This window comes from Gadus morhua, chromosome 20 (genome assembly GCF_902167405.1).
Source record: "Gadus morhua chromosome 20, gadMor3.0, whole genome shotgun sequence".
Lineage (NCBI taxonomy): Eukaryota > Metazoa > Chordata > Actinopteri > Gadiformes > Gadidae > Gadus > Gadus morhua.
Genome location: NC_044067.1, coordinates 8,595,434 through 8,621,557, shown reverse-complemented (window position 1 = coordinate 8,621,557; position 26,124 = coordinate 8,595,434). Strand labels below are relative to the sequence as shown.

The 26,124-nt window shown below is 43.4% G+C and overlaps 4 protein-coding genes across 4 annotated transcripts; 2 read left to right on the top strand and 2 right to left on the bottom strand.

The window, feature by feature from the left end:
• Positions 1 to 101: 101 nt before the first annotated feature.
• LOC115532810 (DCN1-like protein 1) lies at positions 102 to 3,981 on the bottom strand. Its single transcript, XM_030342705.1, is given in 8 exon segments — positions 102 to 1,460; positions 1,664 to 1,760; positions 1,847 to 1,929; positions 2,024 to 2,048; positions 2,050 to 2,155; positions 2,520 to 2,688; positions 2,873 to 3,089; positions 3,636 to 3,981. Coding segments are annotated over 8 exon segments (795 nt in total). The 5' UTR covers positions 3,654 to 3,981; the 3' UTR covers positions 102 to 1,380.
• A 2,037-nt stretch (positions 3,982 to 6,018) lies between these two features.
• Positions 6,019 to 14,828, top strand: LOC115532808 (transcription factor Dp-1). The gene is made up of 12 exons (XM_030342703.1): positions 6,019 to 6,151; positions 8,244 to 8,328; positions 8,478 to 8,544; positions 8,721 to 8,839; positions 9,275 to 9,396; positions 10,757 to 10,922; positions 11,156 to 11,302; positions 11,416 to 11,484; positions 11,627 to 11,778; positions 12,665 to 12,831; positions 13,001 to 13,079; positions 13,465 to 14,828. The coding sequence occupies exons 2-12, from the start codon at positions 8,317 to 8,319 to the stop codon at positions 13,601 to 13,603; spliced, it is 1,239 nt and encodes a 412-aa protein (XP_030198563.1). The 5' UTR covers positions 6,019 to 6,151; positions 8,244 to 8,316; the 3' UTR covers positions 13,604 to 14,828.
• Positions 14,829 to 14,957: 129 nt separating this feature from the next.
• On the top strand, positions 14,958 to 21,414 carry LOC115532807 (rhodopsin kinase-like). Its single transcript, XM_030342702.1, has 7 exons — positions 14,958 to 16,439; positions 18,055 to 18,182; positions 18,761 to 18,918; positions 19,010 to 19,093; positions 19,246 to 19,370; positions 19,689 to 19,890; positions 20,399 to 21,414. The coding sequence occupies exons 1-7, from the start codon at positions 15,744 to 15,746 to the stop codon at positions 20,689 to 20,691; spliced, it is 1,686 nt and encodes a 561-aa protein (XP_030198562.1). The 5' UTR covers positions 14,958 to 15,743; the 3' UTR covers positions 20,692 to 21,414.
• Positions 21,415 to 21,510: 96 nt separating this feature from the next.
• Positions 21,511 to 23,951, bottom strand: LOC115532811 (protein-lysine methyltransferase METTL21E-like). The gene is made up of 5 exons (XM_030342706.1): positions 23,662 to 23,951; positions 23,185 to 23,354; positions 22,721 to 22,884; positions 22,489 to 22,606; positions 21,511 to 22,200 (listed from the first exon to the last, which is right to left on the bottom strand). Exons 2-5 carry the CDS (start codon positions 23,291 to 23,293, stop codon positions 21,803 to 21,805), a joined length of 789 nt encoding a protein of 262 aa, XP_030198566.1. The 5' UTR covers positions 23,294 to 23,354; positions 23,662 to 23,951; the 3' UTR covers positions 21,511 to 21,802.
• Positions 23,952 to 26,124: the final 2,173 nt, after the last annotated feature.

Here is a 26,124-nt window from a genome sequence, read left to right as displayed (position 1 = left end):
TCTGCTGTAAGATACCAACACTATGAACTCCTTAGTGGTAGCATCGTAAAAAATGTGTATGTATTAGGAGTTTTAGTTTCATCCTCTTTCCACAACGGATACTCGATGCAGGTTGTTTTTATTTAATTGTTTTGGAGGGAGTCTAAGCAATGCAGCATTCTTAACCAAAAATTAGAAAGTTAATAAGAGGAGCAGATGCAAGTTGAAGTTGAACGACTATAGACATTACATTAAAAGACTTTGCCTTCCTAAATGTTGTACCTCAATAGTAAACGAAGGACAGGTTTTGTAAATGGATATTATCTTATCATTTTTTTTAATAATCATTTCATTTGAAATATACGCACATAAATATACAATCGGATAAGAGCAGAATACACTCAGTGATAATTATCAAGATCACAGCAAAGTAATCAATTGGTACTTTTTGAAATCCTGTGAACAACAAAATTCTTTAAATCGAAGCACAAGCTTTACTTAAATTACAAATTTATTATTGAAACCCAACATAATTTAACCAATAATGTTGTTTCTCATGCTTTCGATAATCCGCTCAACTATTTCATGAAATTGAAAGACCCAAGCTGACAGCTATACCATCATATCATTCAGGTGATACTGGAGGCGTCCGGCAAGAGAGCACACGCTGTACACAAATCAATCCTCCCTTGCGTTTATAAATGTAACATATTTATATTATTCTTCATATAATTCTTTGTAAACTGTCTCCGTAGGTACAGTATTTACACATCAGTTGTGTTGGTGCTGGTGTAGCGAGCACTCTTCCCCCCCCGCGGGGACGTGTGAGCTTAGAACACACAGGGATCATGATCCACAGCACTTAAAACTGTACAGCCAGACAAAACCCAACGCAGACCTCAAAACACAGCGAATGCTCCTCCTCTCCAGTCCGTTCTATGTACAGAGGTGGCCAGTGGAGTCCTCCTTAGTGCTGCTCCTCCTCCTCTTCCTCCTACTCCTCCTCTGTCAGCCCCCACCCCCTCTGAGGTCGAGGCTGTGCCTGGCGGAACTGCGCTCCTCTTGGAGGGCGATTTTGGGCGGGGGGGAGGGGGGGGGGGGAAAGGTGTCCCAGAAAGAGCAGCTCCGATGGGAGTGGCAGAGGCAAAATGGCAATTGTCAATTTGACACCTCAATCGTTGTCAGAAGAGCAATGAAGCCTGTTGTTGTTATTGCTCAGCTACCGGCTAGGCGGTGTTCTTAAGAGTTCCAAGTGCTTCGGCTGTCTTTCGTTTCTTTCTCTCACTCTCTGAAGTCTACCTTTTTTTTATTAAACAAGTAAAAAAAAAAAAAAAAACTACTATGAAGTCACTTGAGAGAGAAAAAAGTTCAGGTATTCCACAATATTTGAATTTCAGAGTTTTAGAGAGTTTTACGCTTTGATCCCGTCACAATAGGTCGTGCAAATTCCACAAAATCGTCTATGAGTACCGGCCACGCTCCTGAAAGACAGACAATGAATGGGGAAAGTTTATGCAAAACATAACTTCTTGGTTGTCGTAAGGATATTCAAGGTCTTTGGTTGAAGGCGTCTAAATAACTACATTATATTTACAAGGCACAGTATGCATAATTTCTCTTCTAAATTAAAATATCTTGTAACATAGCTTATTTTCGTAACATCCTCAATAACTTCCAAACTTACCCTCCTCATCATAATTTGACATGTCATCTGAAATCATGTTTCCAAAGTCCAATAATAAGTTCCACGTGTCCTTGGGGATTGATCTTTTATGGTGTTCCTAAAAAGAAAAGTTTTTTTCAAGTAAAAACTGAGTAATATACATGTAACTGCTTAATATGAATGTAATCCCCTGGACTAACTTACCAACAGGAATCTATTCCATAGGTCCAAGAACTTAAAACGCCCCGTTAGAACCAGGTTCCAGTAAGCCACAGCCATCTCCAAATCTGAAACAGAGGTCATAGGTGTCAAATCAAGGCAAGTAGCCAAGCAATGTTGTGTTCAATCCACTTTCAAACTCCAATGTCTAATCTAGTTTACCTAGTCCCTTTTGGCCAGGATTTTTAGGCGAAGTTAAAAGTGAACTGGTAGAAGTCCTTAAACTTTCCACAGTCTTTAAGTTCCTGTTCCAGTCTTGGCAAAAGGGCCTTCAACTTCTCTGGGCTGTCACACCTGGGAGAGAAAAACACACACAAACGCTGTAAACATTCATTGTGTACGTATAATTACACATTGCACCCCGATAACATGCCCCTAAAAACACAGTTGTTGTTGTTCCACAAGTCCAAGTGTTGTTGAAATACAACCTGAAGCACGTCAGCTGACATGGTAAAAAAGAACTCCATAACTTCTGCTGTCAGACATGAACAAAATAACGTCCTTAGGCAGTGGAGTGGTAGATCTATAAATATACAGTTTACCCAGCGAGCCACAGAGAAACACCAGTAAATAAACACCACGGTAAGCTGGTTATAAATCAAGGGTTAACTGCTGAACATGAAAGAACCGGGAGGAATCAGGCGATGGTGCTGCTCACCCAAGCTCCGACATGCCATCCATGAACTCTTTCTTGCTAAACTCGCACTGGGTGGCGGCCCGGAACTTCCATGCCACGACCAGCACCGTGATGCTGGCGGGGTCGAGAGAGAGGTCATCGCAAAACTGCTGAATGCCGTCTATCCCGATCTTGTTTTCGTCCTGGGGATCTATCACAAACAAGACATGGGGCAGAATCATGTTGTCAATTATGCAGCTGAACACACACACACACACACACACACACACACACACACACACACACACACACACACACACACACACCACACACACACACACACACACACACACACACACACACTTTATAAAGCCTGTGAGGGGTTGCACACTTGCCTTTGTACCGGTTGTAGAGGTGTTCCAACTTTTTCCTGTCCACAGAGGATTTCATTGACTCCTTACAGTAGAGATCAGGGTTCTGGAAGTAGTTGTCTGTAGCAACCTCTAGTTTCCAGTCATTCTGAGTGAGGCAGTACACGGCCGTCTTCTCCCCCGCCTGGGTGAACGACATGAACTGCCGAACCTTGTCCCGCTGCGATGACTTCAGCTTATGCTGCACAAGTACAGGACATGGACTGTCAGGCACCGACGGGAGCAAGAGACATACGCAGACCAAGATACACACAACAACAAATAGCGGGACGCACACCCCAACAGGCATTCGGACAACTATACTACCGTAAGCGATCGAAAGTTAGTTGTTAAACAGGTAAACATCAGGAGGTGAGTGAAGAGGGCAGAGGGAAGGATCTTTGGTAATTATGTCCTGAGCATAGCCAACATTGAGCTATTCTGAGGCTTACTACCGAGTATTATGAAAGCACGTGCTGAACTCCCAAATAAGTATGGTCATAGAGGTAACTTGAGAAGGGGGAAGCCAACTAGGAGATCTTAAGGTGCAAAGTTAAACCAGTACCGTGCCAGCATTACTCAAAAAATAATTCTGAATCATGCAAGCAGGCAAACTCTCATTAGCTTAGGCGAGGGTCAAACACTTGCTTACTTAGCGCTTTTCTAAATAAAATCATCTACATTCTGTAACAACACAAATCTTGAATCGATGAATAGGGCAATAGTGTTTGACATCATCAATACATACCAGGACATATAGTGGCATTATCTTTAGAAAGGAGGAGTGTCGTGGCTGCTGTTGTTAGCCGAGTTGACTGTGTGTGTGGCAATGCTCATCTTCCTACAACAGCCGAATGAAGACCATCCGTACGATCGTAAAACTATCCTACTAACATCACCTACTATTACGGTCTCAGCCTGCTTTACGCCAAGCAGCATACGTGATCTCAGTCGAAGTTACGAAGCTACCAGAAAGAGATCTGAACCTAGCTAGCTAACTGGTCTCCAAATATCAGCTACTGACCTTCCATTTCTGGTGGCTAAATACTGAGGTAAATAGTGTTGTAGCCTGAAAACAAATACCCAGGTACCTCTACGTTGTATAACACTGTCGTTATCGTAGGTTCGATCCTTACCAGCAAAATAACAATCCGATGGTTTATGTTTCTTTTGGTTACCTACCATTTTCACACCCGCTGTTGGACCAATTTGATAGCCTGACGTTTATTGTGCGCTTGCGCAGAAGTATTTGGTAGATGGCTGCGGCTGTAATGTTGGATTTGGAAGCATAACTTTAAACTACACTTGTACGATATACAATAAAAAAACACAAATGTATTTAATTGACTCGTGTTGTGGAAAAAGAATATACAAAATAAAGGGGCGTCACGATTACAGTATCTGTTCTTCCAATGAGCCTTTATCTTTGAAAACAGCCATTGAGTCAGTAAAGCTGCCAGGGTAGACCTATCATTGAAGTTGAGTCAGAATGTATTAACTATATCATTATTATTCAGATATAAGAATATTTATCTTTAATATAATGTCACTGACATTACTGAATAGTCACTCACTGTTTCAGTATTCAGTAATTATTTTGTGAAACATTACAAACAGAACCAAACACAACCTGTCCTCAGAATATAACCATGGCTCTGTGGAACTGGGGTTCAGAAGACAGAAAATAAACAGATAGGTGGCTAAAATAGTATCTGTTATCTATAAATTGAAGAAAGTCTACACCCTTCAGAGGGATAGGATGTTCTGTTCAGTTTTTTGCATATTATCTTTCTGTAACAGATTCCTTTTCCGACTTCCTCCACACAGCACATTCATGAAACTGAAAAAGTTATTTGTTTAGCTCTGGGCCCACTTAAAGTATTACTCATATTCATCAAGAAAAGAAAGCAACCATCTCTCGCTCTCTTGCCGCTTTCACACCAAAAAGAACCGAGAGCCAGTTCCGGGCTGGTGCTAGGGCCAGTTCCAAACTGGTTCCAGCCTTACCCCAGTTAAGAACCGGTTGGTTTCACACCGGCCAGAGCCAGCCATGGAGCCGGCGTGAGCGACGTCTTGACGTCACTGCAAACGTCTCGGCTAGTGAGCTTGGACAGAAGCATATGGCCGACATCTTTCTTTATTCTGGGTGGAAATAGTAACATCGTTACGCCATCAAATGCGTTTCTGGAAACATTTTTTAGCGAGAAATGTGCATTTTACTTTCATAATGTTCGCTCGGTGAATGTGAAGGATGTTTGGTTTGATAGTTATGACGAAGAGGGAACGCTCGGTTCACTTGCATGGACATGTCATGGACTCATCTAGCTGCGTTGGCGCGTTGACGCGTTGAACCACCACACAATGTTAGGCGCGCAGAAGAACCCTCGCGCCAGTTTCAAACACAACAACAACAATTTCGTCTTCGATTCAATCCGTGTATGGTTCGTTCTTTGAATATTCAGATTTAAAACAAAATCAGAAAAAAACAAAAAAGAACCATACACGGATTCACGTCCATTGTTTACTTCGGTGTTTTAAAAAATGCCGGTCTTCGTTGGTCTTCCTGTTTATGAAGGTACGGATAACTCCGCCCCCTGCCCCCGGCGTAAAAGCGGTTCTAGTTCTAGCCCAGCTCTAAAGTGGGGCCAGAGTTGAACCGGTTTTTAGGGGCCGGAGCCGGTTCTTTGGCGGTGTGAAACCAAAGCCCTGGCCCTAGCTCCGAACTGGCCCGGAACCGGCCCCGATTTTGCGGCGGTGTGAAAGGGGCATCTGTCTCTGTCTCTGTCTCTGTCTCTGTCTCTGTCTCTGTCTCTCTCTCTCTCTCTCTCTCTCTCTCTCTCTCTCTCTCTCTCTCTCTCTCTCTCTCTCTCTCTCTCTCTCTCTCTCTCTCTCTCTCTCTCTCTCTCTCTCTTTTTCACTCTATCTATCTATCTATCTATCTATCTATCTTAGTTGTTCAATGTTACATTTTATATGATTATTAATATTAGGCATTTTAATATTATTTTACAGGAAGACTCGAAAACATCAATATCCAATGGTAGACCGTGCCATACAGACTCTGAAACGAGCCAACCAATCAGACAGACTTATGGGCGTGGCAGTCGTGAGCTAGTTTACCATCGTCATACCTACACTATCCAATCTGCTGTGGCCGTTGCTAGACACCGCCAAGATCAGATTGAGAGACGCACCAGTACAGCGGGCTAGCGAGAGATTGCATTGAAAAGGCTAACGCAAATTGCTAACTTGTAAGCCGAACCGGTAAGACTCTCTCGTCAAACTGTTGCTGGTTCCGAAATTATTATGGTAGCAATTAACCTTCATTTAATAACATATAAGTATAGAGTTGTACTTTGGGCTATGGTTTGACCGGTTTTGGGAAAAGTATCAGCGTTTGGACCAATGTTGTGGTTCATCCCGACGGGGCTGTCGGTGACAGCTATGGATTAGCCCAGCAGCTAGTAGGCTAAAGCTACTTTGCTAACAACACGCTGTCGAGTAACTTCTCATTTGTTAGCTGGCTAGGGTTTGTTTTAGCCACGTTAGCCTTTTAGCTCATTGATTAAACGCAGATATTAAAGTACCCCTTCATTAGTAAACTATCGGACGGAGGCTGGATGTTCTACTTGTCAAAATCAGCTCTTCGGCGCTTTTAAATTAGGGCAATTTGAACTATTTACATCCAGTTAGTTAATTACTATACAAACGCTAATGAGTACAATATGAAGTGATTATCAAGCGCTTTCGGGAACTCCATAAACACGGCAAATCCACGACATAACCTATTTTATACTTCACATGTGTCATTGTAATCCTTAGGAACACAGAAGTGGAGAGTGATCGGAGGGGGGTTAAGTTCTTAACACAATATAATGATGGTTTGGCTTGTAAATGCTTTGTAGAAACTGGGTTCAGGCAGTCGCGAACTATTTTGAGGCCTGGTTGTGAATATTTTAATTTCGTCCTTTTAGTTGCATTCAGCGCCCATGAGAAGCCCCAATCAAAACCCACACAATGAAGCTCATTTATGATTAGATGAGTGGGTCCCGACGCATCACTGATTTGGCCTTATGTTATTATGATGTGACTATGTTGGTACAAAGTGTCCAGTGTCTGTCAGTTCAGTTCTGGTCAGATCGGAACCCAAATGCCCAGTTACTTTACAAGGGAACGCATAGGTCCTTGCTGTCATTTTCACCAGAAAATGCTATTTATCTGAAGGTTTATTTGTGACGATCTATACTAAGCTCGCAACAAAAACTTGCTGTTCTGATAACGTCAGTTGAGTGCCAAATAAACCATTTTTAAGGTAACTTTATAGCCACATCGAAGTTGTCACATTTTGGACATTCGGCCATTCACTTACAATTAGTAAATTAATGAGAAACTACTTGAATATTGCATAGTTTAGTTTCCTGTTTGGCGGTAGGGCTTCAGACCTCCTCTTCCTCCATTCTCTATTGCCAACAAAAACAGCCGTCGAGGAAACCAAACCAGAGTGCACTCGTAAGTGCACAGAAACCGCTTTTTACATTTTACTTTGCTCATAAATGCACGCACATATATTGAACAGAAGACTGACTTTAGACACTTGCTTGATTCTATAATGGTTCAATGAACCAGCCTTATAATGGGTCTGAGCCATTTTAAAACGTGCAGCAGCAGCTAACTCGCTAGCTAACGTCAGCCACCTCCACCAAAGTGTTAGCAGCAGCTAGCTCCAACTCAACAAAAGCCTCGCTGCACCAGTACCGATGTGAAGTGCTGATGCTGTTCACTTCTCAGTAGTAGCTTTCATGTGTAGGTTATGTTATGGTCTAGACCATCCAGGATATTTTCAGCACGAAATGCTAAAGTGATCATGTGTGCGTTGACCTGTAGCTGAAGTTCGTGTATAATCGTCCCCGGACGTGGTGAATAACTAAAGTAGGCCTGCTTGTGTATCTGTCCTACTGCAACTCTTTTAATTGAGAGTTCAACTTCTTGGGGTTCAGAGACGTGCGTTTGAATGTTAAAACAATCGTACGTTTTAATACCACCGAGATCGCGATTTGTTTCGTTTCATGCAGTTTATCTTGTCTTGTCCTCGGCACAATGCCCGGCTAGTTAAGCTAACTAGAGTAGTGTAGCCAGCCTCAAACAATGTGCTTGCTGCTTTAACATAAAGTTAGTTTTTTTTTTATCTTTAATGTAAATTACCCTAACTTCTGTTGATATTGCTTTAATTTACTTAATGCCGTTTTTTTTAACATACATAAAACAAGTAACCATTGTTATGTAAAATATTTAGATGCTGTGAGCAGTTCCAGACTATATTGACTCAAATAAAATATTTGTTCTGTTTCTGTTTCAGGGGTTTTGTCTGAAAAGAGAGAGGAAGATTTTCCTTTTAGACTGAAGCTTTACTTCCCCGGTCCTTTTGGATCATGGCTAAAGATGTAAGTATTTAGTTAACTTTTATAGGTTACAATCTTGTTGGACTGCATTTTATTTTTATTTATTATAGTTGTGCATTTTATGATGATCATTTAAATGTCACCTCTTTGAGCCCAATTGCATTGAACACCTGTGATCCGGTTCTCCGCAGGCTGGTCTGATTGAAACAAACGGAGAGTTGAAGGTTTTTATCGATCAGAATCTGAGCCCAAGTAAAGGTAAATAGTGCGGAAAATTTAATATAAATGTGTGTTATTTGAAAGGTGATGTGTGTCTGCTCTCGCCACCAGTTGTGCCATTATATAGCTGTGACCTGACAATGGGTGGCAACCTAGTGTCACTGTTTAAATTTCCAGTCTAATTGGTGTGTGTTCTCTTCTGCCCTCGTCACTAGTCCTGTCTCTGGTTACTGTTCAGCCCACGGCTCTTCCAGTGGCCAAACAGCTATTGCCCAAAACCCTAGGGCCCTCCAACGTCAATATCGCTCCACACATGCAACACATGCCCCACATGGTGAGTGATGTGGTTTTACAGTCTTCACTTGTTGATCAGCTCTGTAAGGAAAACACCTCCTCAAATGATGCCACCCGCTCTTCATTTGTCACCACTAATTTGCATATTATCTAAAAGAGCTCCTCCTCCAGGTATGTTATGGATGTGTAAGGCTCTCCCATTATCATTGTGCAATGACCGGGTGTGTAGGGTGGGGGGAAGGGGCTGACACTAAGCTGGTCAAACTCTATAGTCAGCAGGATTACTCCCATCATCCCATTATGAACATAGAATCTTTACCCATACCAGCAACCTTCTTAATCATAATCTGTGTAAAGGAATACATCATGTATAGCCTCTCTCAAAGTTACCTAGCATGTTGTGTTTTTAGCAGCCTTGTTTAGACTGAAATGTTGATTTGTATCTTTGTTCCCCCTTGCCCCTCTTTGTCCACAGGTGATTGGAACACCCCAAAGACCTACCGTTTCCAATACCATACTGGTCAACAGCCCACACACGCCCAGCTCCCAGTTCCTCACACAGAGCCAACAGCCTGACGCCTCACCATGGTCTTCAGGGTATGCTGCCACCCTCCTTCCACGGGTCAAATGCCTTGACGTGTTCCGTAGGGATGCACCGAATTTTCGGCCACCAAATATTTTCAGCCGAAAATGGCCCAAAAGCGCATTTTTGGTTTTCGGCCAAAAGGCTTTTATCACCGAAACAACACGGACGAAACTGAAATTTGTGATGACGCAAACAAAAAATGCGGTCATCACACGCTTGTCTGGATAAGCGCCAATATGTCTGCGGTGTGGACGTTTTTCAATGTTTCTGAGAAAGACCCACGTACAGCGATTTGCAAAAATTGCAATGCCTTGATTTTAATGAAGTTAGTACAGTCATAGCCATAAATGCAATGGTACTAGGGTTGTATTATCGAGTATAAACGGTATAAACTTTGAAACTAGGTCAACCGCCATCTTCTCCGTCAACTCTCCTCTCACACTCGGTGACAGCGTCAGGCAGTGCGCCAATTCTCGGTGAAAGCGTCTTATAACGTTCTATATATATATAAGTATAATATAAAAATAATATAAAATATCACGGCAAAAAGCTCTGTGCGCCTCCGGATGGTCGTAGCGCGGGGCGCTCTCGTAGGGATTGGGCTTCGCGGGGTTTTTTCACTGCCGTTGATATGGTTACCATGGTTACCGGTCTTGCACGTTCCAGCGCTATATTATGTAGCCTATCTATTAGGTTTGTATATATTTTAAATAAATTTTAAATAAAATAAAACAGTGCAAAGACAAACTGCCGAACTTTTAACCTTTTTAAACCTAATTCCGTATAGGCTACCGCAGCAACCCTAAATGGTACTAATAATTGTCATAATAATTTCTTTCAGTGTTTCGGTTTTCGGCCTTGGTTTCCTAATTTTTGGTTTTCGGTTTCGGCCAAGGATTTTCATTTCGGTGCATCCCTAGTGCTCAGCCATGCCATCATTAATTAATGCAGTTCTTCCTCTTGATAAACTTCACTCTGACACCAATACACTGTTAATATGGCCCCTTCACAGTTTGGAGGACCAAACTTAAAAAAGTAAAAGACTATTTTTCAATGTGCACCTGATTATATTGAAACCATAGATTTCTGTTGTGATGTGGCCGAACCATGTCAGAATGTTAATAGAGATAGACTTCATATTTAGTGGTTAACCTAACTGGAAAGGGTTTATACAGAGGTACAAGTGTTGATGTGTCCCTGAGCGAGACGCTTAACCCTAACTGCTCCTGACGAGATGGCTGTCGCCTTGCATGGTTGACTCAATGTGTGTATTAACCGATGTAAGTCGCTTTGGATAAAAGCGTCTGCTAAATGCCCTAATTGTAAAGGATTGATATCCTTGTTGTTGCTCTATTTATTTATTGTCCTTAGAAAACGTGGAAAGAAAGGTGAGAAAAACGGGAAGGGGTTGAGGCATTTCTCCATGAAGGTGTGTGAGAAGGTACAGAAGAAGGGCGTTACCACCTACAATGAGGTGGCCGATGAGCTGGTGGCAGAGTTCAGCTCCGCAGACAACCACATGTCGCCTAATGACTCGGTAAGATCCGTTGCCGCACCGCAAATGGCCCTCCAGAAAGAAAAAAATCGGAACAGATCAAAAACCGTCATTTGTTTCCCAATCAACGAGAAACAATTGAAGGTTTTTGTCCTGTTCAGTTTTTTTTCTTGACATTTTCTTATACTTTAATAAGTGCAGGATCATTTAATGGGTGTGGTTCCCAATTGCAGATATCTGCAATAAGTATCATTTTTCCTTATTTTCCCATGCAGCATGTGTATGACCAGAAGAACATCAGGCGTCGCGTATATGATGCTCTTAATGTGCTCATGGCCATGAACATCATCTCCAAGGAGAAGAAGGAGATCAAATGGATCGGCCTGCCTACCAACTCCGCCCAGGAGTGCCAAAACCTAGAGGTGCACCCAGAAAATATGTAGACTAGTGGTCTAAAGGATAATCTGCCATTGCATGTTAGGTTTCGTATTTTTCCTCTTTTCTCCTGACGATAGATCTTTTGTGTCAACCATAGGTGGAGAGACAAAGGCGGCTGGAGAGAATCAAGCAGAAACAGTCACAGCTACAAGAACTCATATTGCAGGTATGCCTAAAACTAGGTCTCCCCAAGTGGGAATACATTTTTATTTGTTGTCGGACCCGCTGTAAGAAAATTTCTTTCATGTATATATACATTTTATAAAGTGGATAGGATATTGGATAACAAATGATTTTACTCCCTGCAGCAAATCGCCTTCAAAAACCTGGTTCAACGGAACAGGCAGTCAGAGCAGCAGACGAACAGACCCCCTCCTCCCAACTCTGTCATCCACCTGCCCTTCATTATTGTCAACACCAGCAAGAAGACAGTCATCGACTGTAGCATCTCCAATGACAAGTATGTCTCTCCTTTATTCCAGATGCCTCCATTTTTCCGTCACCCACGCTTCATTGTAATTGTAATTTCATTGTAATTTCCCCTGAAAACTGTCTACCTGTTGTCTTATTGGTATCTGAACAAACATTGTTTGTCCACAATTGTCGACGAGTACTTGTAGCTACCAAGAAGTCGCCAACATGGGCACAACATTACGAGGCGTTGGGTACTAGTCTGGAAAATTGATTTCAAGAGTTGTGTTGTTTAAAGAACTTTCTTCAAAACTAAACATGATTTAGCCTTTTGTGAAATCAGAGAAACGTGTCATCTGCTCAGCCTTGCCTCTTTTGTCAGCAAAATCAGTTTTTTCAAAGGGTATATTGTTTGTGGTGTGTAGCAACAATATTGTATAGATGTTCAAAAGGTCTGAAAACGATTTACCATTTTGAAGGTGGTTTGTCTCTTCTCGACATTTAACTGGGTTAGGTAAATGTTGGGGTATATTCTGTGCAACAGGGCGGGAAGCTAAGCTTAACAATCAACGATAATACAAATGGAAATGGTGCTCATTAACTTGGCCTGTTTGGCGGTCAATGATGGTGACATCACTGATTGTTGAGGCAATATATTGTCATGTACTTGACATTGGTGGTGTTAAATTGCATTGGTAGTGCGGGCACTGGCCAAGGCGGGGTCAGTGTGCTGTTGATAAAGTGTGTGCCCAACCCCACGTGAAATATATGGGGGTTATAAAGTCCATTGCCTCACCCTCTTCCAGAATGCCCAAAGAGAAAATGAAAGTAAATTCTATTTGTCTTTAAAATTAGTCTTGCGTTGTTCGATTAGACATTTAGGCAATGTATTTGGTGTGTTATGCTCTAATATGATTATTTTTCCTCTGATTCAGGTTCGAGTACCTTTTCAACTTTGACAGCATGTTTGAGATCCATGACGACATTGAGGTGCTGAAACGTATGGGCATGGCCTGTGGTTTGGAGGTGGGCAAGTGCTCTCCAGAAGACCTGAAGATCGCCCGCAGTCTGGTGCCAAAGGCCCTGGAGCCCTATGTCACAGGTCAGAGCAAGAGAAGGATATTGAAAAGTAACCTCTCGATGAGCTACATTGTGTTTTCACTACCGTCTCGTCTTAATTGAAATAACTTGTTAACATAATTGCATGTCTTTTATATCATTTTATGTGGGCTGAATGACCATTACATTGTTACTTGTTTTTTTTTTTGTAGAGATGGCGAAGGGTCCAATCAGTAATGTCTACATTACCGGGGGATCTTCCTCAAACGGAGCACGGTATCCTGTGGGCAGGTGAGGGGCCGACTACAGTCAATAACGGGTACAGTAACGGGAGGCTGCAAATTATTCACATACAATGTTTACATTGTAGCCTCACCAAAGCGCTTCAGGGTTCAACCTTGAAATGTTTTTCTTCCAAAACATAACGGCCCCACAACAATCTTTAATGGCCCTCATCTCAAGTTGTTGCGATCAGGGCTGGAACATAAAACCAAAGACCTTTTTTGTTACTCGACATTCTTAATAATTTATTTAGGAACACAAATGCCCACTACGGGCATGAGCCATCACTGGCCAGTGGCTTGTGCCAAAAGACAAACAAAGAGGGTTTAATTCTGGCCCGCAGCCTTCGGGGGGCCCCCTTTATTGACCAACCCTTGACCTTGTTTGTTGACAGTGACGGCGGCGCGGACGGCACCATGGCCTCCAGCTCTAACGACTCGCACTACAGCGGGTCTCGTGTGGAAACTCCAGTGTCTTACATGGGCGACGATGACGAGGAGGACGACTACGATGAGAACGACGATGAAGACTAGCCTGGCTCTCCGTGTCCACGCCTCTCCAACAAGCACAGTCTTTCTAACCACATCACCATGGGATTCAAGCCCACTATTTTGTGTGTGTGTGTGTGTGTGTGTGTGTGTGTGTGTGTGTGTGTGTGTGTGTGTGTGTGTGTGTGTGTGTGTGTGTGTGTGTGTGTGTGTGTCTCCATCCACCTTCTCTTTTTCCCTGTTCCTGTATTCGCTCGGCCTGGCTTTCTCAGGGGTGTAGAACAAACAGGAGGTGAACACTGGGTGCGTCGTTCCCTCTGTGTGTGTGTGTGTATGTGGCTGCTGAATCACACAGGCACCTGCAGCATAGCTCTGGGGGCACTCTCGTGCATGGCAGCAGCACTGTGCAGAAGCCTTTTAGATATTTCCTTGTATGTCTAATCAACTACTCAATAAGCCATCCCAGTTCAAAAATAAAGACAAGCAAAAAGCCCCCCCCATCCCCCCCCAACTTCCTTCTTCAAACCCACTGCTGTTGGAGAATGTATAGTGTACCGTGTGAAATAGTTATCTTGTTTTGTTGTGATCGCATTTTGGCAGACGTTGGGGGGCAGGGTGATTCAGTGTTCCACGATGGCTGCCAAAGTGTCGGTGTAGACCTGCCGTGTCAGCACAACTCCGTGGATCCAGCCTCAATTGTTGCCATGGTGTCCTACGATAGGACCCAAATCCATTGCCCGTGTTGAATACTTTCAGTTTCGATTTTGTTTAGTGTTTTTTTCTTTTTGGACGAATTATCTCCAGCAGTTTCTTCACCCCGAACCCCGCTGTGGTGGGCTGACTTCCCTCTGTTCTGTAGGCAGCTGCTTTCATGAGTTTATTTTTTTCAGTTTGTTGCTTGTTTACTTTTGTATACTGGAGATGATGAGTTCTCTTCACCGCCCCGTCACACCTTGTTAGTGTTTACATACAAACGACACCAGCAAGGTACCGACCTTCGAAACCCAGGCTCCCTATAGGACGATAAGCTTTGTTTGTTATTACGTAAATGGACCCTATGATGATTGTAGCTTATAGTATCCTCTAGAGGCCAGTGGTCAAAGGTAGACCTGGAAACTACCGATGTATGGAATATGTGGTTGTGACGGCTTTATGTACTCTCCTAAAAGATCTCATTTTTAAAGCTGAGCAACACATGTACGGACTCTTCCAAATACCTTTTTCTGTAATCTAATATAAGTTTGAAATTAAATATAGATTGTTTTAATAACTTTGCATCCATGCATTTTGTTGTCGCCTTGTATAAACTAGATAAAAGTGCCAACCGTTGCTCATAACTCAACGGTGGGTTATGATTCATGCTGAAGCTCGAATGGGATTTAAATATATTATGCATGCACTCAAACTTTAATGACCGGTTTGGGAAGGCTTTATTTTATTTTAAGGAAGAATGTTAATGATTTTGCCTTGAGGCACCAGATGGAATACCAGGCGATTTACAACAGAAAGTATTGAATTATGAACTGTTACAAATGAATAATAACTTGCCATAAGGGCAGCCTTTATCAAATAGGTCTTAAAAGTATTGTATACCAAAACAATTTATCACACAAATTTGTAAACATTGAATTGTAACTTTCTAGGACTTAAGGCATTCAATTTCATGTGTTTTGAGTTTTTTCATTCGGCCTACTTACAGAAAGTGCCTCCTCTGCACTAAACGCGGTTGAGAAAGATCAGTTGAGTGACCAACGTAATGTCGCTGTTACATGATGTGCCGCTTGGCTGACCAGTCATAATCCAGGTATCCAGGCATGTATTGTATCACCACTTCCCTAGGTCGAGCTCGCGCATTTTGTCGAGGGCATTAGGGTGTTAATGGATTACTGAAAGGTGTTGACGCAGGGGTGTGTGTGATTGTGTGTGTCCCTTCTATGTGGATGTGTATGCTGAAGTGTGTCCCTGTCAAGTACATTGGTCTATTTCAGACTCGGACCTCCCTTTTCTCTGCATGCACTCCTCGTATGCTCTGTCATTTCTTTGTAATCTGCATCGCTGGCCACCTCACCTGCTTTTTCATCCTTGCACCCCAGCGAATTAGATGACCAATCCCCCCTCCTTCCAACATTATTTTTGTGTAGGTATGTCCGTCCTCAGAGTTGCTTCACAGTAACCGGCCAACAACATGGATTTTGGAGCCCTCACCACGGTGGTGGCAAATTCTGCCTACATCAACGCCCGTGGCAGCATCGACGGTTCCGCGGCGGCTGCGCGGGACAAGAAGTACCACTCGCGTCTCAAGCTCCCCCACATCACCGTGTGCGAGGACCTGAGGGACACGCTCGACTTGACGTTTGACTTCGTGTGCATCGAACAGCCCATAGGCAGACGCCTCTTCAGGGAATTCCTGAGTGCCACCCTAGAATACAATGGCCCGTTGCGTCTGTGGAAAGACATCGAGGCGTACGACTTGGCAGACGAGGGTGACCTCAGCCAGAAGGCCGCCAAGATCTTCACGAGGTACATGGAACCCTCTGCCAAGCACTACTGCCCCATTCTCTCAGAGGAAATCGTAGCTAAAGTGAAAGAGGGTCAACAGGAGGCCGGGGACGGGTTGTTCGCCCCAGCTCTGGCCTGCGTGATGAACTTCCTCCGTGAGGTCCCTTACATCTTCTTCCTGGAGAGCATGTACCTGAAGAGGTTCCTGCAGTGGAAGTGGCTCGAGATGCAGCCAATGGACGATGACTGGTTCCTGGATTTCCGTGTGCTGGGGAAAGGCGGTTTTGGGGAAGTTTCCGCCTGTCAGATGAAAGCCACTGGGAAACTTTATGCCTGTAAGAAGCTGAACAAGAAACGATTGAAGAAACGTAAAGGCAATGAGGTGAGGTACTCAAAAATCAGCTGCTGTTTCTCTTTTCATACTTGACTGCAATCATCCAATGCCGTATCAGGCTTTCATTTTATAAGTACCCTCATTGTCCCGAGTGGTGCATACCCTTGACCTGAAACAAGTTGTAGCCTAGTGACCAAGTTGTATGCTACTATGACATGATTGATGAAGAGAATTGGGGCATTTGAGGTGGTTCAGGGATATTTTCGACTGAAGAGATGAACGCACTTTTAAATAGCCTATTTAAGTGGTGTGGCCAGCTGCATTAAACATTAGTCTTTCCATTTAATAAATGACCTCTAGCGTTTTAATATTCTAATGAATGCATTTATCATTTTATTCAAAGTCGGAGTCCTATCTCATTAGACATTTAAATAAAAACACAATAAAAGTGGAATGTACGTCAGAATCGTTTTTTTCTAAAATGTAGGCAAAACGTCTCGCAATCTTAATAATACATAGGTTTTATGTAGCGCTTTTCTCGGTACCCAAAGACGCTTAAACGTTCTCTTCTTCTTAAACGTCATCAAACCATCAAACGGCCGGCTACGGCTCTGAAACAATTTCCAATAATCAATTGTCCTGTGATAATCATCTTTGTCCCTGGCTATATCTCTGGGGGCCTTAGCCCGTGGTATTAAACAGATTTAATACTGAGGGCTTAGAGGAAAGCCCTTCTGACTGTAACTAATAGTCTGGCCATGTTCGCTCTTGCCCTTGACTAGGGGTTTAAGACACGCGCCGCAGTCTTATCCAACTTAATTTATACTTAATAGAATATCAACCCACTGGGCATGCGCGGGGGAACGTATTTCTTTCGAAGGGTGCAGTGCGGATGATGCAAGCGCATATGCACATGCTTTCACGTTGCAATGTAATTATAAACAATATATAGGCCTTCTTATCTAATTGAAGTCCCTTACGCACGGGCCCCATTTAAAATGATATGTGCGAGGATAAATATGCTGTGTCCGAATTAATCAACAATGAAAAAAAGTTATCGATTGCATCTCACCCCATACTGCATCCCCCCAAAAAAGCTGCTTAGCTTATGCCAATTTAAGTTGCAAACATTTAGGACATTTCCAAACTGTTGCGTTAAAGCAACACTTACGACACATTGCCCAATATGGCTGTGTTCCCTTTCCAATTAAACATGCTACAATCGATTTGTTCCTATTTAATTTAAACATATTGTAAGAGTAGCCAATTCGATTGATTTTAGATAGGCCTACTAGATTTTGAATACATTTTCCCTTTTGGTATAATGTTAGAGACCCCTCCAAGGTCAATGCTACCGCATAGAAAGAATGCTGAAATGTGTAATAGGACTAGATATTGCTAACAAAAGCGGACACTCAGAAATTTTACCAAAATATATATTTATTATTGCCAATATAATTTCACCCATCCAATTAGTAGTACTAACAGGCTAACAGCACCCTTAGCACTATACTTTCAGCACCTAAACCACTGGGAATAAATACATTTTTAAAAAGTGTATTTTATAAAACCATGTCTTCTTAAACAGACAAACATTCAAAAATGTTTTAAATGTTTATAAGTATTGTAATCAATTATCTTTATTACTTTGTTTCAACTCTAGGGGGCAATGGTGGAGAAGAGAATTCTTGCCAGGGTCCACAGTCGCTTCATTGTGTCCTTGGCCTACGCATTCCAAACAAAGGACGAACTTTGTCTGGTCATGACCATCATGAACGGAGGAGACCTCAAGTACGTCATAACTAAAGCAAACCAAGCCTAAATCAAACACAAATCAACAACCACATCGTAGGATCGACAGGTGCTCCAAAAAACGTTGAATGAATTTCCCTCCGCAGTTTTATTAATGTGCTATAATGAATGGCACTAAAATCCATTTGAATTTTTTATTATATTCTGTTGCACGCAATGAAAAAAAGAAAAAAAGAAGCTGAATATGCATACGCCTCCACAAAAAGCTGTGAACTACCATTCAACTCAAATGGTAGAATGTGTATACATATAGCCAGTTTAAGTGATATATTAACTGTATTCAGCACAATATAATTACCCTTCTATGCATTACAATAACACTAGCTTCACTCAGTAAATCCATCCATTTGGTTGTTTTTGTGACAGTCGCCATGTTTTTAGGTCAAGCATTTACATAGGAATATTAATGACAGTTTGGTTTGAGTTAATTCATTTATTGCAGCGTAAAGCAACATACAACTCTTCATATTATTGTCTTAATATCTATTAGATGTTTGGGCCTATGTGTGTAGCACAAAATGACATAACTTCAATCTCCCTCTCTCGCAATGGGGCAGGTACCACATCTACCTGGTGGATGATAACAACCCAGGCTTCTGCGAGACCAGAGCTTGTTTCTACCTCGCCCAGATCATCCAAGGCCTGGAGCACCTCCACCAGAAGAGAATAATCTACAGAGACCTCAAACCTGAAAATGTTCTGCTAGACAACGAAGGTACTGCTCCAAGTTTGCATCTGTGTGTGTATGTAACATAGTATTCTACACATAAACGTCTAAATATTGGAATATGTGCGTCTTTTGCCAGGGAACGTGCGCATATCCGACCTGGGTCTCGCTGTGGAGTTGAAAGAAGGCAAGACAAAGACAAAAGGCTATGCTGGAACCCCAGGTCTGTCTCTGTCCAACCCACGCAGATATCCAGCCACACCATAACTTAACACACATCCCTTTTCTGGCTTCACTCGTTGGACCATTCATCCCTGAAAAGTGTTGGCCGTCAGCCTTTTAAAAAGATCTTTTATACCCCATCGTTCCCTTCAGGGTACATGTCTCCAGAGATGCTGAAGGGGGAGAAGTATGACACCTCTGTGGACTACTTTACCCTCGGTGTGACGCTGTTTGAGTTTTTGGCGGCCAAGAATCCATTCAGGGAGAGAGGAGAGAAGGTATTAATTTTGAGATGTCTGAATGTAGTCATTACAGGAGTTCATCCACTAATGCTTTTAAATAGTGCCGTACATCCCTGTGTCTTGTTTCTACTTTGAGATGTATTTGCCTGTGAGTTTCCGTCTCGCTTATGGTCAATATGTGGTGGCTCCCAGTTGCCCTTTTTGGGATTACTATGGTGTACCTTATCTTGTCTTCTCTCATATCCAATCCTTGTACCACTAACTGTCATTAGTCCCATCTGTAAAAGGTTGTCTTTCTCAGTCTGCCTGGCTCTTCCCATGAATCGGTTCAATCTCCATTTTGTCTCTACTCAGGTTGACCGCGACACGATGAAGGAACGCATTCTGAACAGGGTTGTGACTTATCCAGAAACCTTCAGTGATAATTCCAAGTCCCTGTGCGATGCACTGATGGCCAAAGAGGTGGAAAAGAGGCTGGGTTTCAAGGACAACAACTGTGACGAGCTCAGGGGTCACCCTTTCTTTAGCGAAATCAATTGGAGGAAGCTGAACGAGGGTACGGACACAAGGGCCATTCTAAGAACTCGTCTCTCTATGTCTCAGGGTCCAAAATGAAAGGTGCACTGTTTAGGATTTAGTGGAATCTAGCCGTGAGGTTGCATACTGCAACCAACTTTAGGCCACCTGAGAAGCTGGGGTGGCCTAAACAGGCCTGTAAGAGGCCACTAGATACTCGCAAAATGATGTCTTGGTCTACTATAGAATCAAGTAGCCAAGTCAGCTTCCTTGAATGATTCATGAAATGGATTCCGTTTTTTAGTCTGTAAACAAAAAATGTAATATTACAATCCATTCCTGCCAAGTCCTTTCTGCTAGATGCCACTAGATTTGACCTACTGTGCCTTTTCTTTTTTTTTTGTCTAAAGTCTAAACATTGACCAGCCAGCCAGATGTCTTAGTATGTAACCTAGGTTTTCATTTTGGACCCCAGGCATAGGGGCATCAAAACCCCTCATCTTATGACGATGGTGGCGATGTTAAACCTGTGCTTCTCCTGATTCCAGGTCTACTCTCCCCTCCCTTTGTCCCGGACCCCAAGGTGGTGTACGCCAAGAGCCTGGATGACGTGGGGGCTTTCTCCTCCGTGAAGGGCGTGGCCCTGGACGAACCGGACAAGACCTTCTTCGACGAGTTCTCCTCGGGGAACATCTCCATCCCCTGGCAGGAGGAGATGATCGAGACAGGCCTCTACGGTGAGCTCAACGTCTGGGGCGTGGACGGGGCTCTTCCCAACGACCTCCGCAGGGAGTCCATCTTAGAACAACCCCCAAAGTCCTCCACTTGCTCTGTGGCGTAAGGGTCCCCACGAGGGGGCGAGCCTGCATCACTGAGCCTTTCAACACCCCCAGAACTCCAGAAGGCTCTTTCGACCTCGGTTTTGTGGTGATTTGACCTTGAAAGTAGGATGGTTTCTGCTGAAGACATTTCAAGGATAGGCCCGATTGCTTCCAAGATGGATTTCTTTTTCTTTTGCAGTTTTAGGTCATGGAAATTGTTTAGAGGAGGTCTTGGTGTAGGAGATGATCTCTTCTGTTCCCTCCACTCGACCAGGTTGTGAAGATATCGCTTTTAGAGCTGTATATATTGTGATGCTTTTAAGTTCCTTAATTTTAGGTGTGGCTTGTAGATGAGGTGACTTACCAATGGTTATGATGAATGTAAGAAGTAATGACTGTTAGCTTTAACTTCAGTTTCTTAAAACCACTGAGAAACATCGACCAAAGACCACAAATACAGTACTTTTCATTATGTTTTTATTTCTGTGTGAAATTAATACTTTATGCCAGTTTTTAAATAATATTTTAACAACTATGTTACAATTTGCAGTATATTGAGTGAATTGTATTATAAGCTAAATGTAAAAATATTTTTTCTTCCAGCCAAGCAATTTATTTATAAAATGAAGCAGTTGAGTGCAAAATTGTATGAAGAAAAACCTTAAAAAAACAAAAACTTCAATTGTATGAAAAAGTTTCAATGTATATATCAATAAAAGTGTTCACTTCCTGCTTCAGCAAAACCCTGCTCATATCACCAACCCATGTTTTTTTTTTTTTTATTCAACCTTTATTTATTCCGATTGTTCTCATTGAGGTTCAGCACCTCTTTTGATGCTACAACCATGTAGACCTTGAATCAGAGTTGATCAAACCAATGATTGATCCCCAATCATGTACACAGACTGCCTACCTGATATGTTTTAAACATCTTGCTTTGCTACCTATTCATGTGGATCCATCCACCCACCCAATCTCTCATTTGCCCAATCATTTGATCATTGCTCCATGCCTCCATCTATCCTATTCGTCTGTCATCCATCCATCCGGTGTCCCATCCGTCGACCCATTAATCGATGATCGTTCAATCCGTTGATGCATCGTGGACGGATTCCGTGTCCGTCCTCCCAGTCACTCCTTTGCCGTGGCCTGGTATATCTTCACCTCCTGCTGTGGTAACTCGCAGATCATTTTGGTGTTGTAGCTGCTCTTTAGGTGCTCTATGAACCACAGGTCGGACTGGAAGCGGATCTTATTGGCCCACAGCAGTGTTGTCGTACTTCCTGGGTGGCAGAAGTGACGAATCGTGGCCAGGAGCTCTTCCAGGCATTCATGGTGATAGACCACATCCGCCGCCAGGATGTAGTCGTAGCGACAGCCGTTGCGAGGGAAGTCCCGGTCCAGGTGTTGGCCCCAGGTGAGGGCCGCCACCTGCGGTGTGTACCGGGCGCGGCCCCTGGTGTTCCGTGTGAGGTTAAAGGTCAGGTTGGAGAGGATGTCGGGCAGGTCGGTGGCCGTGACCCAGGCCCCTGGAGAACCGCGCACACGAGAGGCAAACCATCTGTTAGGCAATCTGTTAGGCAATCTGTTTGGCAATCTGAGAGTTATGTTAATTCATGTGAAACACGCACTCCTTTGTCAAGACAGAGCAGATGAGGAGAGGTAAATACCTAAGACCCTAACCAAAGGTGAACACCAAAGTGACTACAAAGTGAACTCCTGAAGAAGAACAAAAAATAACGGCAAAAGACAATTCCACCCGAACATACAAATATAGTGGTCCACCCAATGTATGGTCGAACTAACAGCAGACTTACCCAGTAGACTGGCCACGATGGACAGCAAGCCAGTCCCTGCCCCGATTTCCAGCACCGCTTTATCCATGAGACTCACTTGTTGCTGGTTGTTCTCCAGGAACTGGCACAAAGCTACCGCCTGCGCAGAACAAAAACCATCCCCATCATGAGTAACACCACGCCCTCCTCAATGGGAGATGAACAAACCGGAGCGCAGGGGTGGAGCCGAGAGTAGCGCAGCAGCTGAACTCACCCCGGGCCAGATCAGAGCGCCATACGTGTCCATGGACTCCCGGATGCTGATGTCATGCCCGGCGAAGTGGAAGGACTCCTTCCCGAGCGAGTAGTAAACACTGGGCTCCCACACCTTCCTGCGGTCCATCGCCTCGCCCGACATCCGCTCGCAGTCCTCCTTCGCTGTGGAAGTGAGGCGGAAGATCCCTTAAAAGGTGACCTATTATACCGCCAGGTGTGAGTGTGATTAGCCAATAAACTATCTAACGGCTTGTAATTGTTAATCACACTTACACCTGGTGGTATATTATGTCACCTTAAGGTGCTCGCACAAACAGCCCCAAAACGGCCCAAAACTGACACTGGTCCCGCACACTCGCATGTTGGTGTTTATTGCCGGCAGCGTGTCCATAGCAGCAGAAGAGTTCTGGGAGATTTTTGAGTGAGATATTACTTCAATATGGCTGGTAGTGTCCACATCACCTTCCTCCAACGCGCCGGTCTCCAGCACAGAGCGCTGCTCCTGAGGGGGTCCGGTCTCCAGGTAGGGCTGGAGTCGGGCAGCTCGCATGGCAGGGGGAGCCCTCTCCATGACAACTAAGATGCCGTCAAAAGGTAGGTCCCACCACTCTTGTTTTGTTTGCCAACCGTATCTATGAAGTAGATTGATCCATTCCAAGTGGTCATTAAGTATTCGTGAAGGAATCAAGATATTGACAACTTTTTGTAAAAAGAAAAAGGTTTCTAAGGTTTTTTGGAATTTGTAGTAGGTGCATTAACTTCAAGGAGTAATTTTACATTCTACATTATCTCCACAAAATCCATGATTACATTCTATGGTCAAACATTATTAATAAAGAAATCAGTAAAGAAACATTCACATCATTTTATAAACATAGGATTGGATTATAGTTATAGTTTCAAAACAAGCCGTTACATTTAGAGCAATGTGGTACATACCCTTAAGAAGGACGTGATGCTGATGGTGTGTGATGGTCTTCTCTGCTCTTTCTGCTCCCCTCTGTGGTCTTCCTCTCTCTTTGTTTTATGGACGCCGCATTGTTAGTGACACACCCCACAACCGGCCAGGGCTCTGGAGGCTTAGAGAGACAGAGAGACAACTGGCCATGGACAATGATGACAATGACAATGAAGATGGACCTATTCCATCCAAGTTATTCCATCCTTCCCACACATGCACATGCGGACACAAACACACAAATTAGTTGTTTCTGGTTCTGGGCATGCACTATATTTGTATTAGTGGTTCACTACAACATCCCAAAATGGCATGTACTGTATGAATAATCACTTCTGAAAGACAACTGGGTCCACACACTTTAACCAATGCAGTCATGCAGCAGAAAAACGTTATGATACCTAGAATGTACAGAGGTATTCCATTTTATGAGCGCATATTACGTATGTCTATGGGCTCAGCTGTGGGACTCACTCACTCGAAAACACTCTCAAACAGGTGTGTATTTTAAATGCTCACAAAACACACACATGCACCCGTACACACACATGCAAAAAGACACACACGCACACATACAAAAACACACACACACACACACACACTCACACACCCACGCACGCACGCACACAGAAAGGTGAGCAGCTTACCAGATGGTTCTACTGTATTAACCTGATTTAGATATTACCGTATCTATTTACTGGGCCAATCTATTAATAACATTCAATAGTATCTATGTCATACACATTTAAGCTGGTCCATCGTTAATAATAGCTTGGGCATTCGATCTCCCAAATCCTAGTGTGTCCTAATATAACAACAAAGTGTTTATTTGGGATGTTTTCTTTGCCAAGTCATTGGCCAGTGTTTACAGTGTGTCTGTGCACTGGTTATGCTTGCTACATATGAGTTATAGGGTTAGTATGCATAGTATCAGTTGACCTTTTAGAGTGAGTGTTATGCATGTCTGTCGGTGTCGATGCCTTATGACATATGCGTTTTGTATACATAATACATACGTTGGCGTGTGTGGGGTTGAGTAATCACCTGAATGTGTGTGTGTGTGTATGTGTGTGTGTGTGTGTGTGTGTGTGTGTGTGTGTGTGTGTGTGTGTGTGTGTGTGTGTGTGTGTGTGTGTGTGTGAGAGAGAGAGAGTGAGTGAGTGAGTGAATTTGTGCATCTCTGTAGTCCTGTAATATGTGTATTGATGTGTGAGTATGTATGCGGGTATTTGTCTGGTTTAAGAAAGAGTACAATTGGAATCGATAATCCTATTCCTGCTATTCAAGAGAGTCGTAAAAGGACTCGATTTAGGGCCAGTGGAAAGTGAGTCATCCCTGGGTCCAGATAGGATCTGGCGGTGGCGGCGGCGCGTGGCCAACGTGTGTTAATGCGCAACTCGATGGCCGTTAATCCCTGCTAATGGGAAAGCACGGGTGACGATTGCAATCCAGCGTCATCGCCGTGTTTACAGAGGTACACAGAACTGCACCAGGACACAAAAGGAAACTAGGCAGCAGGTCAACAATGAACACTGAAATACAACGGGGGTAAACACAAGTGACCAATGGAATAGAGTAGGGAATAGACAGTTAAGTACTTTGGATGGAAGGCGCGTTCTGTCATCCCGGGGATGACAGGCAAGCTGCCGGGGAGCCCCGGGTGATTGGTGGAGTGAACGGTATGCACGGGGGCCGCGTGCCTCACTGCAACCTCATTTGGGAGTGTCTCTCGGCCCAGGACTGTGTCCCTGTTGTCTCCCCTTCAACATGACGGTCCAGAGCCGAACACAGACTCTCGCTGAGGACGGCAGAGGATCGCAGGGCCGCCGTCACAGTCCAAACCAGCAAGATGTAATACAAGAAGAAACATTACAGTTAAAATGCTAACTTATATTCATTAATACTTATCTAAGGGATTCACCATAAATGTGCCTAGCCTAGGACTAACTAACAGAAATCCATTTGTGATTTGGTCAACCACACAGGAAAATGTTGTATCCCCATTGAGAATATTGAGGGGATTCTATTGTATGACTAACTTTGTAACAAACCAGACCAAACCGGTCCCAACTGATTCAGGCAGGCCCTTTGTACCCAGCTGGTGGGGCTCATTTTCTGTGGGGTTTCTATGTTGTAGTGCTTTAGGAACCCACTGGACAGAGCGCACAGGTACATAGTAACCCTCTTTTACCCACTCAGTTTGTAATTTGTTGTGGTGGTCAATTGTTCCAAAACAATGTTCATCTGAATCTAAAAAGGTTGACCTCATCGCTTGTTTCTCCTCACACATCTCCATCACGGCGTTTGGAAGTTGCTTCATTGTGACCAATTATCACATGGTTAAAATCACATTCATTCCCTGAAATTCAGATTTACTTGAAGCCTCACAATAGTTAAGTTGACAGGCCTCCGCACATCACATCACACACGACACTTCAAATAAC

Coding starts and splice junctions, on each gene's coding strand:
- LOC115532808 (XM_030342703.1), top strand. Junction 9,397..10,756: donor GCCTCACCATGGTCTTCAGG/GTATGCTGCCAC, acceptor TATTGTCCTTAG/AAAACGTGGAAAGAAAGGTG. Junction 11,303..11,415: donor AGGAGTGCCAAAACCTAGAG/GTGCACCCAGAA, acceptor TGTCAACCATAG/GTGGAGAGACAAAGGCGGCT.
- LOC115532807 (XM_030342702.1), top strand. CDS start 15,744: ATGGATTTTGGAGCCCTCACCACGGTGGTGGCAAATTCTGCCTACATC. Junction 18,183..18,760: donor ATGAACGGAGGAGACCTCAA/GTACGTCATAAC, acceptor GCAATGGGGCAG/GTACCACATCTACCTGGTGG. Junction 19,094..19,245: donor AGGCTATGCTGGAACCCCAG/GTCTGTCTCTGT, acceptor CGTTCCCTTCAG/GGTACATGTCTCCAGAGATG.
- LOC115532811 (XM_030342706.1), bottom strand. CDS start 23,293: ATGGAGAGGGCTCCCCCTGCCATGCGAGCTGCCCGACTCCAGCCCTAC. Junction 22,885..23,184: donor GACCGGCGCGTTGGAGGAAG/GTGATGTGGACA, acceptor TCACTTCCACAG/CGAAGGAGGACTGCGAGCGG. Junction 22,607..22,720: donor GCGCTCTGATCTGGCCCGGG/GTGAGTTCAGCT, acceptor TGTTCTGCGCAG/GCGGTAGCTTTGTGCCAGTT.